A 17,329-nucleotide genomic window follows, 5' to 3' on the forward strand; every position below is an offset into this window, starting at 1 on the left:
CTCCTGGATCCTAGGTCGATGCTCAACTGCTGAGCCATGCCGGCGGCTGGGCAAAATATCTAAATATTAACTTCTCTAGCAATCTATCTAGAATTTGTTTAGAAGTATGGCAGTTTCCTGGAAAAAGGAATTCATTCAACACACACTTACTAAGCACCAACCATGAGCAAGCACTGTTCTAGGAGATGGAAATAGAAGTAAAATATACAAACCAAATGATGCCGTTACATTTTGATATACAATTTATTTATTTAGTTATTAATATGGACAGTCTATTATGCAACATTACAGGTGTCTTTCAAAACTATAATAAAATATAGCCCACTATCCAGCCCAGGAGAAGACAATAAACAAGATCATTCTTACAGTAAGCGCAGCATAGAATAGTCCCTTTCTGGGGCATCAAAGGGACTAGTCAGTCAAAGGGTTCTTTATCTCCACTGGGGTTTTAACTTTCTTGAATTATAGCCGTTTCAGATCCAAAGTCCAACTTCGATCACCCTAGAGATGTACAGCATCTCATGCTGGAGAGGAAGGAGCCTCTGGACCCCGGCTGCCCATTCTGTCCTGCAGTCCTTCCACACTGGAGCCCACTCTACCTTTCAGCCAGTGTTTGTCAAACTTGGGCATGGGGAGAAGGCAGGTATGTCACAGAGATGTTTTGATTAATTTACAAAGACTGTTTCAAAGTTCTAAAAATCCATTTGGTGGTGGTAGTGGCAGTGAAGAGTACAGTATGCTTCTCCAAGGAGGTCTTCTCCTCTCCTGAGTCTTGGCGCTGTCACCTGTTCTGAAAGCCTTTAAGATCTACTGCAGTTGCCTGTGGGAAGTGGAGGTGGGAACTCTAACAGCTACTGGTATGAGGCCACCTGCAGAACGAACTGGACTGGCTACTATGGCTTTATAACCTGCTTCCTTTCTTTAGTCTAGACAAAGTTATTTCTTAATTTTTTTTCCTATGTCTTGCTAGTTCTAGTATAAGATTTAAAAGGACTATGAGTGGAGACTCTTGCTTTTGAGCTAAATGATGAAAACAACAGGGAAAAAAAAAATCCAGTCTCCAATGAGCTATACTCACTTTCCTTAGTTGAAAACAAATGCCAACGTTACTTTTATAGACAAGTGTTGGACAACCCTGATTAACTGATGGGAAAAAGTTCTGAGGTGAAACTGTACATATATAAGAATCTAAAATACAGCCAAAAAACCAAGATGTACAAGTGTAACAGAGATTTTCAACCCCTTAGTTTCATGCTGAAAACTGCAAATGTTTTCAACATCAAGCTACTGATGACAACCAATTAAACATGAAATTAAAAACCTCAGGAAGTTCTGCCAAGTTTGTGGCAGTTTCGAGAGTCTACATAGTTAGGAAGGAGGAGAAACCATAGGGTAAGGAGTGAGAGCATTGGACTTTATTTAACTCTAGGTACCACGAGTTTGACATTAGTAGGTAAGACTAATGAATGAACAGCCATACAGTTTTTTGGTCACTGCTTACCAAGCACCAAAAAATGGAGCTATTTTTACTATTCAATATAATCTTTAATAAGCGAGACAGATCCTGCTGCATTCTTGTTTCTTTCTAATTTATCAGTACATTATTATGTAATTTACCAAGTGTGAGGAGCAAGTCATTATGTAGTACCAAGTTTACATCATCATAGGACTACAACATGCACATTCTACTTAATGTAGCTCAAGCAACAGGAATACAAGAGAACAGTTATGGGTGGAGACTTGTTGACAAATTCATGTTCACGCTAACTATGAGTTTAGAAATCTTACTGGGCGGGTACCTACTGAGTTCTTCAATTGGTATTGAAACATTACACGCATGCACAAGTGATATGGAAGAGAATGAAGCAGAAGAGGCAGCTGGATGGAGAACAAAGGGGAAACCAGAGATGGGATGAGGCCATGTATCAGGGAGGGGCAGTTCTCAGCTGTCCACAGTAAGCCTCTGCTCTGTGAGAGAGGCCTGCTGGGCAACACTTTTGTTCTCATGACTGCGAAGTTTGGATACAACGTCTAGAAAGGCCAAATCCTGTACTTCCTTGTGTAGAGATTCTGAAAGACAAAAACCAATATAACATACATATATCTAAAATGTTTATTTGGATGATACAATAAACCTAGGAACAATTCTGGAAAAAGACGCAGCAGTAGCCTAGAAAGGTCTTCTGTAGAGATGTATTATAATAATAAAAAGTCAGAGAACCTTTACTTGCCACGTTAATATAAGGTTGATTAGGGTAATGAGTTATAATTAAACACAGCTCACTGATATCAAGGTTCAGTTATATAGTTCAAATATGAAGGTTAATGAATTACAGAAAAATCTTAGATCTGCTTCAAATTAATTTTGTGGCGAATAAAAAAGGTTATACTTTACAACCTTTCAACAAATTTCTGTGACACGAGGATCCTTTTTAGATTTCCTGTCTCCCTCTTTCTGGCTTTTCTTGCTCTACTTAACCTCAATTAAAGGAAACGGAGGACTCTTAAGACTGAGAACTACTACATGGAAAGACGGAGATCCAGTAAGTTTAAAGCAATCAGCATTCCTCAAACTGATGTATTTACTTCAAAGAGATTGAGGTATAAAATTAGAACTAATGTTTTTAGTTAAAGTAGAAAAATTCATTCTAAAATTCACATGGAATCTCAAGGGACTGAATATCCAAGCAATCTTGAAAAAGAACAAAGTTGAAGGCCTCACACTTCCTAATTTCAAAAGTTACTAAAAAGCTACAATTATTAAAACAGTATAGTACTGGTGTAAAGACAGATAGATATATATAGAGCAACAGAATAGAAGAGAGTGCCTAGAAATAAAATTTCATGTATGTGGTCAAATGATTTTTTGACAAGGGTGTCAATACCATTCAATGGGAAAAGGATGATCTTTTCAAATGGTGCGGGAAAAACAGTATCTGCAAGCAAAAGAACGGAGTTAAAACCTTACAACATATACAAAAATTAAGCTAAAACAAGATGACTCTTAGAAGAAAACACAGGGAAATTCCATGACATTGAATTTAGCAATGATTTCTTAGATATGCACCAAAAGTACAGGTAACAAAAGGAAAAATAAATTGGACTATATAAAAATTTAAAACTTCTGTGTATCAAAGGACACTATCAACAGTGAAAAGCCAACCCATGGAAGGGGAGAAAATATTTGCAAGTCAAATATCCAATAAGGGATTTATATCCAACACATATAAATAACTCCTCCAACAGAAAAATGGCATTTAAAGCCATTATTTCCTTGTTAGGTAAGTGGAGTATTAAAGTCCCCAATTATTAATGTTAATTTCTGCCTTTATGTCCATTAATATTTGCTTTATATACCTGGGTGGCCTTAGGCTGGGTGCATCGATATTTACAATGTTATAGCCTCTTCCTGGATTGACCCTTTTAAAATTATGCAATATCCTTCTTTGTCTCTTACATTCTTTGTTTTGAAGTCTATTTTGTCTTTTAGGAGTATTGCTACCCCAGTTTTCTTTGTTTCTATTTGCATGGAATATCTTTTTCCATCCCTTCACTTGTAGTCAGTGTGTCTTTGATCTAAAGTGAGTTTCTTGTAAGCAGTATATTATTTTTTTTAATCCATTCTGCCACCCCGTGTCTTTTGATTGGAACATTTAGTCCATTTACATTTAGAGTAATTATTAATGGTATGTGCTTATTGCCATTTTGTTCATTGTTTTTTGTTTTTGCTGTTCTCCACTGTTCCTTTCTTCTTGATTTCTTTCCTTTTGATTTGTTGGTTTTCTTCAGTGTTTTGATTGGATTTGTTTCTTTTCCTTTTTTGTGTATTTCTGTATGTTGTTGGTTTATGGTTACCAGGAGGTTCATAGATATATCCATTTGTATCTATAGCAGTCTATTTTCAGTTGACAGGCATTTAAGTTCAATTAAATTTTAAAAGTACAGCATTTTTACGGCCCCCCTTTGTTTTTGACATCAATCTTTGTATTTTGTGTAACTCCTGATCAATTATTGTAGTTATTGTCTTTAAACCTTCATATTAGTTTTTTAAGTGACTGATTCACTGTGATTATTGTATATTTGCCTTTATCAGTGAGATTTTTTTTCTTCTTTCCTGTATTTTCTTATTTCTGGTTGTGGCCTTTTCTTCATAAAGAAGAACCTTTAACATTTCTTATAAGGATGGTTCAGTGGTTGTGAACTCCTTTAGTTTTTTCTTGTCTGGGAAACTCTTTATGTCGCCTTCTATTCTGAATGATATCCCTGCTGGATGCAATTCTAGGTTGTAGATACCTTTCTTTTAGTACTTTAAATATCTTTTACAGGCCACTCCCTTCTGGCCTGTAAATTTGCTTCTGAGAAATCAGCTGACAGCCTTATGTGGGTCCCTTGTATGTGACTTGTTTGATTCTTGTTGTCTTTAAGACTGTCTCTTTATCCTTAACTTTTGCCATTTTAATTACAATGTCTTGGTGTGAGTCTCTTTGGGTTCATCTTTTTTGGAACTCTCTGTGCTTCCTGGATCTGGATGTCTGTTTCCTTCCCTAGGTTAGGAAAGTTTTCAGACATTATTTCTTCAAATACTCGGCCCCTTTCTCTCTTTTCTCCTGGAATCTATCCAATGTGAACATCAGGATGCTTGATGTTATCTCAACAATGTCTTATTGCTATCTTTATTTTTAAAAAAATTTTTCATTTTGCTGTTCTGATTGGGTGATTTCCACTATTCTGTCTTAACTAATCTGCTGTCAATTCCTTCTAATGTATTCCTTGTTTCAATTTTTGTATTCTTCACCTCTGATTAGTTCTTTATTACACTATCTCTGCTGAAGTGCTTTCTGAGTTTTTTTTTCTTCTTAAATATATCTTTATTGATTTCAGAGAGAGGAAAGGAGAGGGAGAGAGATAGAAACATCAATCATGAGAGTCATTGATCAGCTGCCTCCTGCATGCCCCCCCAACTGGGGATTAAGCCTGCAACCCGGGCATGTGCCCTGACTGGGAATCGAATCCTGATCGCCTGGATCCTAGGTCGACGCTCAACCACTGAGCCACACCTGGCTGGGCTGAGTTCTTTTATTGTACTCTCAAGTTTTTTGAGCATCCTCATGACTGTTCCTTTGAACTGTTTATCAAACAGATTACTTATCTCAATTTCATTACGGTTTTCCTCCTTTTGGAGTATGTTCTTCTGTCTCCCCATTTTGTTTTGACTTTGTTTCTTCCTATGAGTTGGATACAATAGCTGTCTCTCCCAGTCTTAAAGAGTGGTCTCTGTGTAGACTGTGTTGAATACCTTTGGCAAGCTGGTTATAGCTGGGGCAGGTGTGTGGGTTGCAAGTGGGGCAGCCTGGTGTATGTGTGTTTTCTTGACCTAATTGAATGGGGCTGCCTGATGCAGATGGGGCTGGTGGGTGCGCTTTTGGTGTGCCCTGTTCCTTTAACTGTCTGATCAGAGCAGGGTCTGGGCAGGCTGCTTTGCATGCATCTTAACACCCCACCAGTTCCACCCCTCTCTCCAGGTGGGGCAGGCCTGCACGCACACAACCACACTTTGCTAGTTCTGCTCCCTCTCCAGGGAGTGAAACTCCTCACATGCTCGGCCCTGCCTGCATGCCCTGTTGCTTTAACTGTCCAGTGGCAGAGCAGCCCTGTGCCTAGGCATAGCAGCAACCCATTCATTCTACTGGAGGCAGCCTTACAGGTGGGTACTGCAGTGTTTTGCTAGCTCTGCATTTTCTTTGGGTTGGGCAGTCCTGTATGTGAGTACTGCAGCATTTTGCTAGCTCCACACCTTCTCCAGTAGTGTCAGTCCCATGTAAGCACACAGTAGTGCCCTACTATTTCCACACCTTCTTGGAGAGAGTAGACCCTTCTTACAGGTGGGTACTGCAGCATTTTGCTAGCTCTGTACTCTCTCTAGGCAGAGGAACCCATGTATGCATTACCCAGTGGGTGTGGAAAGTAGCACCCTGCTGTACCTGCTGGATCAACCTCTGGGTGAAGGGGCCACTTGTAAGTGTGCTATGGTGCCCTTCAGTTTCTGCTGGAGTTAGCTCTAAGAGGTGTGGCTAGGGAGACTACAGGTCAGCCAGAGTACCTGGATCGAGCTTGCCCCTGCTATCCAAGTTTAAAACAAATGTAAACAATGGTACTCACTAGTTCCTCCAATCCAGGGTTGTTCCTTCAGCTCCAGAAAAGCTCTTATGGTTCCCCAACCTTCTCTATGTGGTCCCTCTCTTTTGCTTATTGTGCAAAAGTTATTCAAATGGCTCAGAGTTGTCTCTGAGGAAGAACTGCTCTAAATATAGGTATACATTTGATGTTTTCTTGGGAGGGGATGAGCTCAGTCAGAAACCCCATATGCTACCATCTTGGACCAGCCTGTGGTCATGTGTTTTAATCTACTCTGTCAATTTCTTTTAATTGGTGTGTTTAGACCAATTATAGCTTAAGTCTGCAATTTCATTTTTTGTTTTGTTTGTTTGTTTATTTCTTTTCCCAACTTCCTGTGGTTTGAACATTCTTTTAGTCTTGTTACTCTCCACTTATAATATTAGTGTCCCAGATATTTCCTCTGTATACATTTAGAACCACTTAGACACTAATTTTTTTCAATTATCAAAATAATTCAGAACAATATGAATAAAAGTCTATTGTATTTACATTTTTGCTATATCTATTGTTCTTCTTCCTGATGTTCTAAAATTTCTTTTTCAAACAATTCCTTTTTGTTTAGAGAACTTCCGTTAGTCATTCTTTAAGGCTAGTCGAGTAGTGACAAATTCTCTTAGTCTTCCTCTATTTGAGAATGTCTTCATTCTAAGATGTCATTCTAAAAAATATTTTCTCTAGGCATAGAATTCTGAGTTAACAGTTCTTGTCTTTCAACACTTGTAAAATACTGTGACACTTTTTTCTGGCCTCCATGGTTTCTTGTAAGAAATCCAGTGTGTCTCCCTATTTGGTTTTCACCTATTTACAGGTAAGGTGTCATTTCTATTTCAAGATTTTTTGTCTTTAGTTTCAAAGTTTGACTATCATAAATTTCTTTGTGTTTATCTTGTTTAAGATTTCCTCAACTTCTTGAATCTGTAGGTTATGTCTTTTGCTAAATATGGAAAAGTTTTAAACCATATTTTTTCAGGTTCTTTTTCAGCCCCACCCCATTTCTCCTCTTCTTCTAGGTCTGTAATGACACAAATGTGAGATCTTTAGTTATATCCCAGGGGTCCCTGAGGCTTTGTTCATTTTTTCCCCAGTTTACAACATCTGTGTTGTTCAGACTGAGTAATTGCTATTGTTCTGTCTTCTGTCCCCTCCATTCTGCTATTGAGCCTATCCTTTGAGTTTTTATTTCAGGTACTATAGTTTTGAGTTGTAAAATTTCCTTTTGTTGCTGCTTTATCTGTTTCCTTGCTGAGATTCTGTTTTTTTCATTTGTTTTCAGGCATATTCATAACTGTTAACACATTTTTAATGTAAAAATATATAAAATTTGTCATTTTAACCATTTTTAAGTATACAGACAAGGGACATTAAGTACACTCACATTACTGTGCAAATATCATCCACCATCCATCTCCACTAGACCTTTTCCTTCTTCCCAACTGAAACTCCATTCTCAGTACCAATAACTCCCCAATCATGCATCTCCCCAGGTTTTGACAACGCTGTTCTATTTTCTGTCTTTGAATTTGACTAAGTACCTCACATAAGTGGAATCATACAATATTTGTCCTTTTGCATCTGGCTTATTTCAAGGTTCATTCATATGGTAGCATGTGTCAGAATTTCATTCCTTCTTAAAGCTGAATGTTCCATTGTTTGTATATATCACATTTTGTTTATTCATCCATCAAGGGACCTTTGTTTTTATGTTGTTTTTTCACCTTTTGGCTACTGTGAATGCCACTATGAAAACATGGTTGCACAAATATCCATTCAAGTCCCTGCTTTCAGTTATTTTGCATATATATGTATATGTGTGTGTATATATATATATATATATATATGTATACATACATGAATATGAATGCTGGGCCATATGATACTTCTATGTTTAATTTTCTGAGGAACCACCACTGAGGAACCACCATACTGTTTTCTAGTGTCTGCACCAGTTTACATTTCCACCAGCAATGTACATGGGATCCAATTTCTCTACATCCTCACTAATATTTGTTATTTTCTGTTTTGTTTTGTTTTGATAATAGACACCCTAATGGGTATTTTATTGTAGTTTTGATTTGCATCTCCCTAATGATTTGTGATGATGGGATCTTTTCATGTTCTCACTGCCTATTTGTATATTTCTTTGGAGAAATGTCTATTCAAGTCCATTTTTAAATATTTTGTTGCTCCATTAGAGGACTATTAGACCAATTTGACTTGATAGACATTTATAGTGCATTTCATCAAGAAACTGAAGATTACACATTTTTCTCAAGTGCACATGGAACATTTTCCAGGATACACCACATACTAGGCCACAAAACAAGCCTCAATAAATACAAGAAGATCGAAATTATACCAAGCATATTTTCTGACCTCAGTGGCATGAAACTAGAAATCAACTGTAGGAAAAAAAACACACTAAAAAACAAAAATATGTGGAAATTAAACATGCTTATAAACAACCAAAGGATCAAAGAGGGAAATTTATGGGATGCAGCCCACAGGTCTGCCTCAAGAAGAAGGAAAAATCCCAAATAAACAATCTAAATTTATCCCTAAAGAAACTAGAAAAAGAGGAACAAACACAACCCAGTGTAAGTAGAAAGAAGGAAATAAATATTGGAGCAGAAATAAATAATAGTTTCATTAATCTTTTCTATTGTTTTTCTAAGAGCTGCTGCTTTGAAAGAGTAAATAAAATTAAGCCTCTAGCAAGACTCATCAAGCAAAAAAGAGAATACAAATAAATAAAACCAGAAATGAAAGTGAGATTATAATGACACACAGAAATACAAAGGATCATTAAAGAATACTATAAATAAGTATATGCCAACAAACTAGACAATCTAGAATAGATAAATTTCTATAAACATACAACCTTCCAAGACTAAACCAGGAAGAAACAATCTAAGCAGACAAATTATTAGCAATGAAATTGAAGCACTAATCAAAAAGTTTTCCCCAAACAAAAGCCTAGGACCAAAGGCAGCTTTTGTAACTCTCCTCAAACTATTCCAAAATACTGAAGATGAAGGAACACTTCCAAACTCATCCTACCCAGCCAGCATTACCCTGATACCAAAACCAGACAAAGACGCTACCAAAAAAAAAGCCAATATCCCTGATAAACAAAGATGCCAAAATTCTCAACAAAATACTAGCAAACCGAATTCAACAGTACATTAAAAAGTATATACCACAATCAAGTGGGATTTATATCAGGTATGCAAAGGTGGTTCAACATCCACAAAACAATGAATGTGATCACATCAATAAAACCAGGAATAAAAATCATGATTCAACAGAAGCAGAAAAAGCATTTGACAAAATTTAACATCTATTTATGATAAAAACTTTCAGCATAAAGTGAGTATAGAAGAAACTTACATCAACTTGATAAAGGTATATATGACAAGCCTACAGCTAACATCCTATTCAATGGTGAAAAGATGAAAGCCTCTAAGATCAGGAACAAGACAAGGATGCCAACTCTCACCACTATTATTCAAGTCCCAGCCACAGCAATCAGACAAGAAAAAGAAAGAAAAGGCATCTGAATTGGGACGGAAGAGGCAAATCTCGCTATTTGCAGATGACATGATGCTTTGTAAAGAAAACCCTAGAGAATCCACCAAAAAATTAATAGAATAAAATAATCTAGTCAAGAAGCAGGCTACAAGATTAATATACAGAAATCTGTTGTAATCTTACACACTAATAAACATTCAGAAGGAGAAATTAAGTAATTCCATTACAACTGCATCAAAAAGGATAAAATACCTAGAGATAAATTTAACCAAAGAAATGAAAGATCTGTACTCTGAAAACTGTAAGACTCTTAATAAAGGAACTGAAGAGGACACAAATAATTGGAAGGATATATTGTGCTCATGAACTGGAAGGATTAATATCATTAAAATGAACATACAATCCAAAGCAATCTAAAGATTCAATGCAATTCCTATGAAAATATCAATGACATTCTTCTCAGAACTAGGAAAAAAAATTCTAAGATTTATATGGGACCATAAATGCCCAAAGCAATCTTGAGAAAGAAGAGCAAAGTGGGAGGTATCACAATACCTATTTTCAAACTATATTACTAAATTATAATAATCAAAATAGTATGGTACTGGCATAAAAACAGATACACAGATCAATGGAACAGAATGAAGAATCCAGAAATAAATCCTTGCTTATACAGTCAATTAAGGAGGTCAGAATATACAATGGCTTAACAACAGTCTGGTCAAGTGGTGCTGGGAAAACTGGACAGATAACATGCAGAAAATGAAAATACCACTCTTTTACACCATATACAGAAATAAATTCCAAATGGATTAAATATTTAAATGTAAGAGCCAAAACCATAACACTCCTAGAAAAAAAACATAGGTAGTAAACCATCTGACATCAGTCTGAGTAGTATCTTTTCGGATATTTCCCCTAAAGCAAAGGAAACAAAAGCAAAAATAAACAAATGGAACTTCATATCAAGTTAAAAAGCTTGTGCACACCAAAGGAAACCATCAACAAAGTGAAAAGAAACCTACTGAATGGGAGAATATGTTCGCAAATGATACATCCAAGGGGTTGATACCCAAAATACACGCGATTCATACAACTGAACAAAAAATTAAGCAATCCAATTAAAAAATGGGCATAGGACATGAAAAATTTTTCAAAAGAAGACATACAATACAGATCAACAGACAAATGAAAAGATGCCCATCACTAATCATCAGGGAAATGTAAATTAAAACCACAATGAGATATGACCGCACACCAATCAGAATGGCTATTATCAAAAAGTCAACATGTGTTGGCAAGGACGTGGAGAAAAGAGTACCCTTCTGTACTGTTGGTGGGATTGCGAATTAGTGCAGCCACTACAGAAAACAGTATGGAGATTCCTCATAAAACTAAAAACAGACCTACCATACAACCCAGCAATGCTAATTCTGGGTATTTAGTTGAAGAAAACAAAAACACTAATTCAAAAAGATAAGTGTACCCCTATGGAGACTTATGGTCAAGATGGCAGTGTAGGTAAATGCAGTACTTGAATCTTACAACTACATCAAAAATACAATTAAACTAGAGAACAACCATTATTCAGAACCACATAAAATCTAGCTGAATGGAAGTCTTACAAATAAGGATATAAAGAAGCCACACCTAGACTGAGCCAGCAGGTGGGTGCCATATCCGAGTCTCCATCAACCTGGCTGTCACTGTTTGCCTTGCCCTGGTGATTCCCTGAGACCCTGCTCCACCAACTTGAGAGCCTACCCAACCTGATTCCAGTGGCTTTTCTATACACAAAAAAGTCATTCTTCAGACTTTCCTAAAATCTCTGAAACAAGCAGTATCGGCCTTGGCATGCCGCATCGTACCTCTTGCTAAGTGGCCCCAGGCCCAGCACTAGCAGAAACTGGACTTGGTTTGCAGCTTGGCCTCTCCTGGGCACCTCCAAGCCCAGCACAAGTAATAGTCATCTACCCCTCAAGCCAGGTGGCCCTGGTCATAACACAGGCAATGGCCGACTTTGGCCTGCACCTCTTAGGAGGCACCAGAGCCAGTACACATGGTGGAAAGCTTCAGACCATGTTGAAGCATCACCACCCAACCACCTCCACAAGTGACACACTCAAGGGGCAGACTCAGAGGGCAGCAGAACCACGCTAAAGTCAGTCCTGCTCCATGGGGTGGGCCTCTACACAGCTAATTCTCTATGGTGGTTGCAGCCAGTCCTTATAGTTGAAATCCCTCCCAGTGATGTGAAAATAGCAATCAAGGCTCAACTACAATAGGAGGATGTACACAGTCCACACAGGAGGGCAGGCTTGGAGTGCCTAGCTCTGGTGAGTGGGGAGGCTGTGCCATTAGGCCACTGTACCAAGTTCAGGAGACATAGCAGCTCTACCTATTATAGGGAGGCTGCCAAAATGAGACAAAGAAAATGAAAGAACAGAACAAAACTCTAGAAAAAGAACTAACAAAATGGAGACAAGTAATCTACTAGATGCAGAGTTCAAAACACTGGTTATAAGGATGCTCAATGAACTCACTGAGAACTTAGCATAAAAAAGGACATGGAAACACTCAAAAAAGAAGCAATTCAGAAATGAAGGATACACTAACTGAAAGGAAAAATAATTTACAGGGAATCAGCACTACAGTAGTTGAAGTCGAGAATCAAAGCAGTAATTTGGAATATAAGAAAGCAAAAAACATGCAATCAGAGCAGAAAAAAAAAAAAAATAAGAGGATAGTGTAAGGAACCTCTGGGACAACTTCAAGAGTACCAACATTCTCATCTGGGTGTCAGAAGGAGAGCAAAAAATTGAAAACCTGTTTAAAAAAAATAACAAGAGAAAACTTCTCTAACCTGGTAAAGGAAACAGACAAGTCCAGGAAGCCCAGAGAGTGCCAAATAAGATGAACCCAAGGAGGTCCACACCAAGACACATCATAATTAAAATGCCAAATGTTAGAGAGAGAATCTTAAAAGCAGTAAAAGAAATGCAGCTAGTTACCTACAAGGGAGCTCCCATAAGACTGTCAGCTGATTTCAACAGAAATTTTGCAGTCCAGAAGGGATTAGCAAGAAATATTCAAAGTGATGAAAAGCAATGGCATACAACCAATATTACTCTGTCCAGCAGAGCTAACATTTAGAATTAAAGAACACTCCAGACAAGGAAAAGCTGAAGGAGTTCATCACCACCAAACCACTATTTGCATGAAATGTTAAAGGGTCTTTTTTAAGAAGAAAAAAAAGATAAAAAATATGAATAAAATGGCAATAAATACATATCTATCAACAATTGAATCTAAAATACAAAATAAATGAACAGAAACAGACTCATAGATACAGAGAACATTTTGATGGCGGTGAGATGAGAAGGGAGTTGGGGAAAAGGTTGAAGGGATTAAGAAGTACACATTGGGATGGGTAGGGAGAGAAAGAACTTATATGCATATATGCATAACCCATGGACACAGACAATAGTGTAGTGAAGGCCTGGGGTGGGGGGAGGAGTGGAGTGGTGGATGTCAATGGGGGGGAAGGGGGCATCTGTAATATTTTCAACAATAAATAAAAAGAATTTTCCCAAGGGGAGCAACACATAGAAAAGAAACAAAAATATCTGTCATCTGGCCCAGCTGGGTGTAGCTCAGTGGCTGAACATCAACCTAGGACCCAAGAGATTTTGAGGTCCAATTCCTGGTCAGGGCACATGCCTGGGTTGCGGGTTTGATCCCCATTGGAGGCGTGCAGGAGGCAGCCAATCAATGACCACTCTCTCATCATCGATGTTTCTCTCCTCTTACTCTGAAATCAAGATATAATATTAAAAAAATTATGTCATCTGAGTAAAACCAGTCATTAATAATTTTAGAGGTATGAACTGGTAGTATCAGAACAGTCATGGGGATGTAAAGTATGTATAATGTCAGATGGTATGAGATTTATTGGGATGATCACTTAGTATGTTATGTAACGTCTAATCACTGGGGTATACACAGTGAAGAGCAAGGTAATAAATAATATTGTATGTTAACTGTAATTGAAAAATAAAAAATGATGTAACTGCACCCCTATGTTCACTGCAGCATTATTTAAAATAGCCAAAATATGGAAGCAACTTAGGTGTCCACTGATAGATAAACATGTGGTATTTTTACACAATGAATTATTATTTGGCAATAAAAAAGAATGAAATCTTGCCATTTGTGACAACATGGATGAACCTAGATAGTACTATGCTAAGTGAAACAAATCAGACAGAGAAAGACAAACACTGTATGGTTTCACTTATATGTGGAGTCTAAAAACAACAAAACAAAAATAGACTTACAGAAACAGATCAGGAGGGAGGGCGTGGAGGTGGGTGTTTGAAAAAGGTGAAGGGGAATATAATCATTAATAGTGGGATAAGTTTACATGGTAACAGATGATCACACTGTAAGGTATAAAAATGTTGAATTACTATATTTAGGTATAGATATGCTCACCGGAAACTAATATAATTAATATAATATTGTATACCAATAATACTTACACAAAAACAAAACAAAAACATATGACTCAACAATATGCTGTCTCGTACTTCAAATGTGATATAGCAGACTGAAACTAAAAGGGTAGGGAAAGGGTGTTTGTCATTCCAAAGAAGGTAGGAGTAATTATTTTAATATTAAAGTAGACTTCGAGCAAAGAAAATTACCAGAGACATAGAGGAACATTACATAATGGCAGAAAGATCAATCTACCAGGAAGGTATAGCGATCCTAAAAGTTGTATGTACCTACCAACAGAGCTACAAAATATGTGAAGCAAAAACAAAACTGATAGGAGAATTGGATAAACCCACCATTATAGCTGAAGACTTCAACATGCTCCTCTTACAATGATAGAATAATTAAGTCATAAAATCAGCAAGAATACAGAAAACTCAACACCACTACCAACCAAAAAGATCTGATTGACATTTAAAGAACACTCCACCCTATAACAGAAGACACATTCTTTTCAATTGTTCAAGGAACATATATCAAGATATGCCAATGATTTCTTTAAAAAATTCCTTAGCTAATATCATGGCATAAAAATCAGAACTTTATATAAAATATTTTAAAGTTGATGAAACTTATAGGTATTGACTTTTAATATTGATTTTGCCTATATTTGCTATATGTTTTTTATTACAGTAAGAATCTTTTGGGGATATTTTCAATGTAAAAGTAATATTATAATATCCATAAACTAATTTCTAATAGTTTTTAAACACAAAGGCACCACTTGCTATTAATCTATATTTAATAATGTCAAACATGTTGATGGACAGAAATCAAATGCTAGAAGAAATACATACCAGATCCCATGAGAGCACAGATCAGAACCATGGAATTATATTTGATTTCCGGAGCACTTCTTTCATCTGCTAACAGTTTGTGTAAAATCTGTACAAGTTTAGCGCTTTCTAGATCTTTCTCAGCAGTACCTAGAATATGAAATAATTAAAGTAGCAGTTACATCCTCTGTGTATAAGCCTAGAACAATCTGGATAAACACTGCTTCCCTTTCTAGAAACTGACCATGTGAAACCTTCCAAAAGGGACTAATAAATAATAACAACCTAGACATGACACTAAATTCAGACCTTGTTAAAAAAAAAAAAGTAGAGCTAAATTTCAGCAAACATTTCATGAGTTTAAGCAAACTTTTAGAATTAAAAGATTCCTTTTAATATGAAGCAATTAAAAACCTTTTGTTAAACATACAAAAGCAGAAAAGATGGTATAATAATACCCCATGTACTATCATTTTCATAAATTATCATGGTCAATCTTGTTTCACCTATCTCTAGTTTCACCGACCTATTCTCACACATCCCAAATTATTTTGGAGTAAATCTTAAAAATCACATTAAGTTCCTCCATATGTACTTCAGTATGTATCTCTAAGAGATAAAGAATGTTAATTCCTATAAAAATCCCAGCAGGATTTTCTATAAAAATAGATGAGCTTATACTAAAATTTATATGAAAAGCCACAGGCCCTAGAAGAGGCAATCTTGATTAAAAAAAAAAAAATGGGAGGAATTCTTCTACCCAATAGTAAGGCTCATTATATAGCAAGTACAGTTATCAAGATAATGTGATATTTATTGGTTGATTGATAGATACATAGATCACAGGAACTGAATACAGGACCCCAGAAATAGACCCACACAAATATGCTCAACTGATCTTTGACAAAGGTTCAAAACCAAGCTTCTTCAACAAATGTTGCTGGCAGTTAGATAGCCACAGGCAAAGAAAGGAACCCTGACCTAACCACACACCTTATACACACATTAACTCAAAGGGGATCACAAATTTTCATGTAAAATGTAAATTATAAAACTTTTAGAATATATAAAGAATTCTCAAAACTCAATAATTTAAAAAAAATTAGAAAATAAGCAAAAGAAAAATAGACATTTTACCAAAGAATATGTAAGAATGAAATAGGCACATGGAAAGATGTTCAACATCATTACATTTTAAAAAATGTAAATTAAAACCACAATGTGATATCTCTACTAGCTATCAGAATGGCTAAAATTAAAAAATAGTGACAATGCCAAATGTTGGTGAGAATGCAGAGAAAACCGATCACTTATACAGTGGTAGTGGGAGTGTAAAATGCTATAGGCACTCTGAAAGACAGTTTGAGAGTTTCTTTAAAAATTAAACAGTTAGCATATAACCCAGCAACTGCACTCCTAGGTGTTTATCCAGAGAAATGAAAATTTATGTTCACATAAAAACCTATACATGAATGTTCATAGCAACTTTACTTTTAAAAGCCTCAAACAGCCCAGATGTCCTTCCGCAGGTGGTTAAAAAAAATTGTATGGACATGCCATGGAATACTATTTAGCAGTAAAAAACTACTGAGATGCAAGATAAACCTGATGACTCTTTAAGAAATTATGATGAGCTAAAGAAGCCAATTTCCAAAAGGTCATATATTATATGATCCTACTTACCTAACATTTCAAAAATGGAAACATTTATAAATAAAAGGCAGATTAGTGGTTTCCAAGGATTAGAAGCAGCATGGGAGGTAGGAATAGGAGGCAGATGAGTGTAGTTGTAAATGGAGGGATCCTGTGGTATTAGAACTACTCAATATCTTGACTATGGTGGTTGATAAACAGACCTACACATGGAAAAAACTATACAGAACTTTACATATAAATGAGTATAAGTAAAACTGGGGAAATCTAAATAAGATAGGTAAATTATATCAATGGTTGGAATATTATACTATTTATAGGTTTGCAAAATGTTACCACTGGGAGAAACTGGACAAAGTATACAAGGGATATCTCTAGTATTTTTAAAAACTGTACATAAATCTATAATTATCTATAAAAAAAGATAACTCTTAAAAATGTTGTTTTAATACTGGTCATGCAAAACGTTTATAATGAGAACTCCTTAGTATCAAATAGCCTATAAAGAAATAAGACTGTGAAATGTGGTTTTCAAACTATGTTGTGTATTAAAAAGATAGTATAGGTTTATTTTTATATCTTAAGCTCAAGGAAACTAGGAAACACTAGGTAACAATGAAAAAAAGATACGTATTGTC

General features: G+C 36.2%; 1 protein-coding gene across 4 annotated transcripts in view; it reads right to left on the minus strand.

Moving 5' to 3' along the window:
* Positions 1-224: 224 nt before the first annotated feature.
* The window catches only part of RAP1GDS1 (Rap1 GTPase-GDP dissociation stimulator 1), a 129,966-nt gene continuing 112,861 nt past the window's right edge, over positions 225-17,329 (minus strand). For all 4 annotated transcript variants that reach the window (XM_016211191.2, XM_016211190.2, XM_016211189.2 and 1 more), the window contains 2 exons: positions 15,060-15,188; positions 225-2,070 (listed from right to left, as the gene is read on the minus strand). In XM_016211191.2, coding sequence (XP_016066677.1) covers positions 1,943-2,070; positions 15,060-15,188 — 257 coding nt within the window. In that variant the 3' untranslated portion in view covers positions 225-1,942. The remainder of the gene's footprint in view (positions 2,071-15,059; positions 15,189-17,329) is intronic.

Source organism: Miniopterus natalensis, chromosome 1, assembly GCF_054644295.1.
Source record: "Miniopterus natalensis isolate mMinNat1 chromosome 1, mMinNat1.hap1, whole genome shotgun sequence".
In the NCBI taxonomy this organism is placed as follows: domain Eukaryota; kingdom Metazoa; phylum Chordata; class Mammalia; order Chiroptera; family Miniopteridae; genus Miniopterus; species Miniopterus natalensis.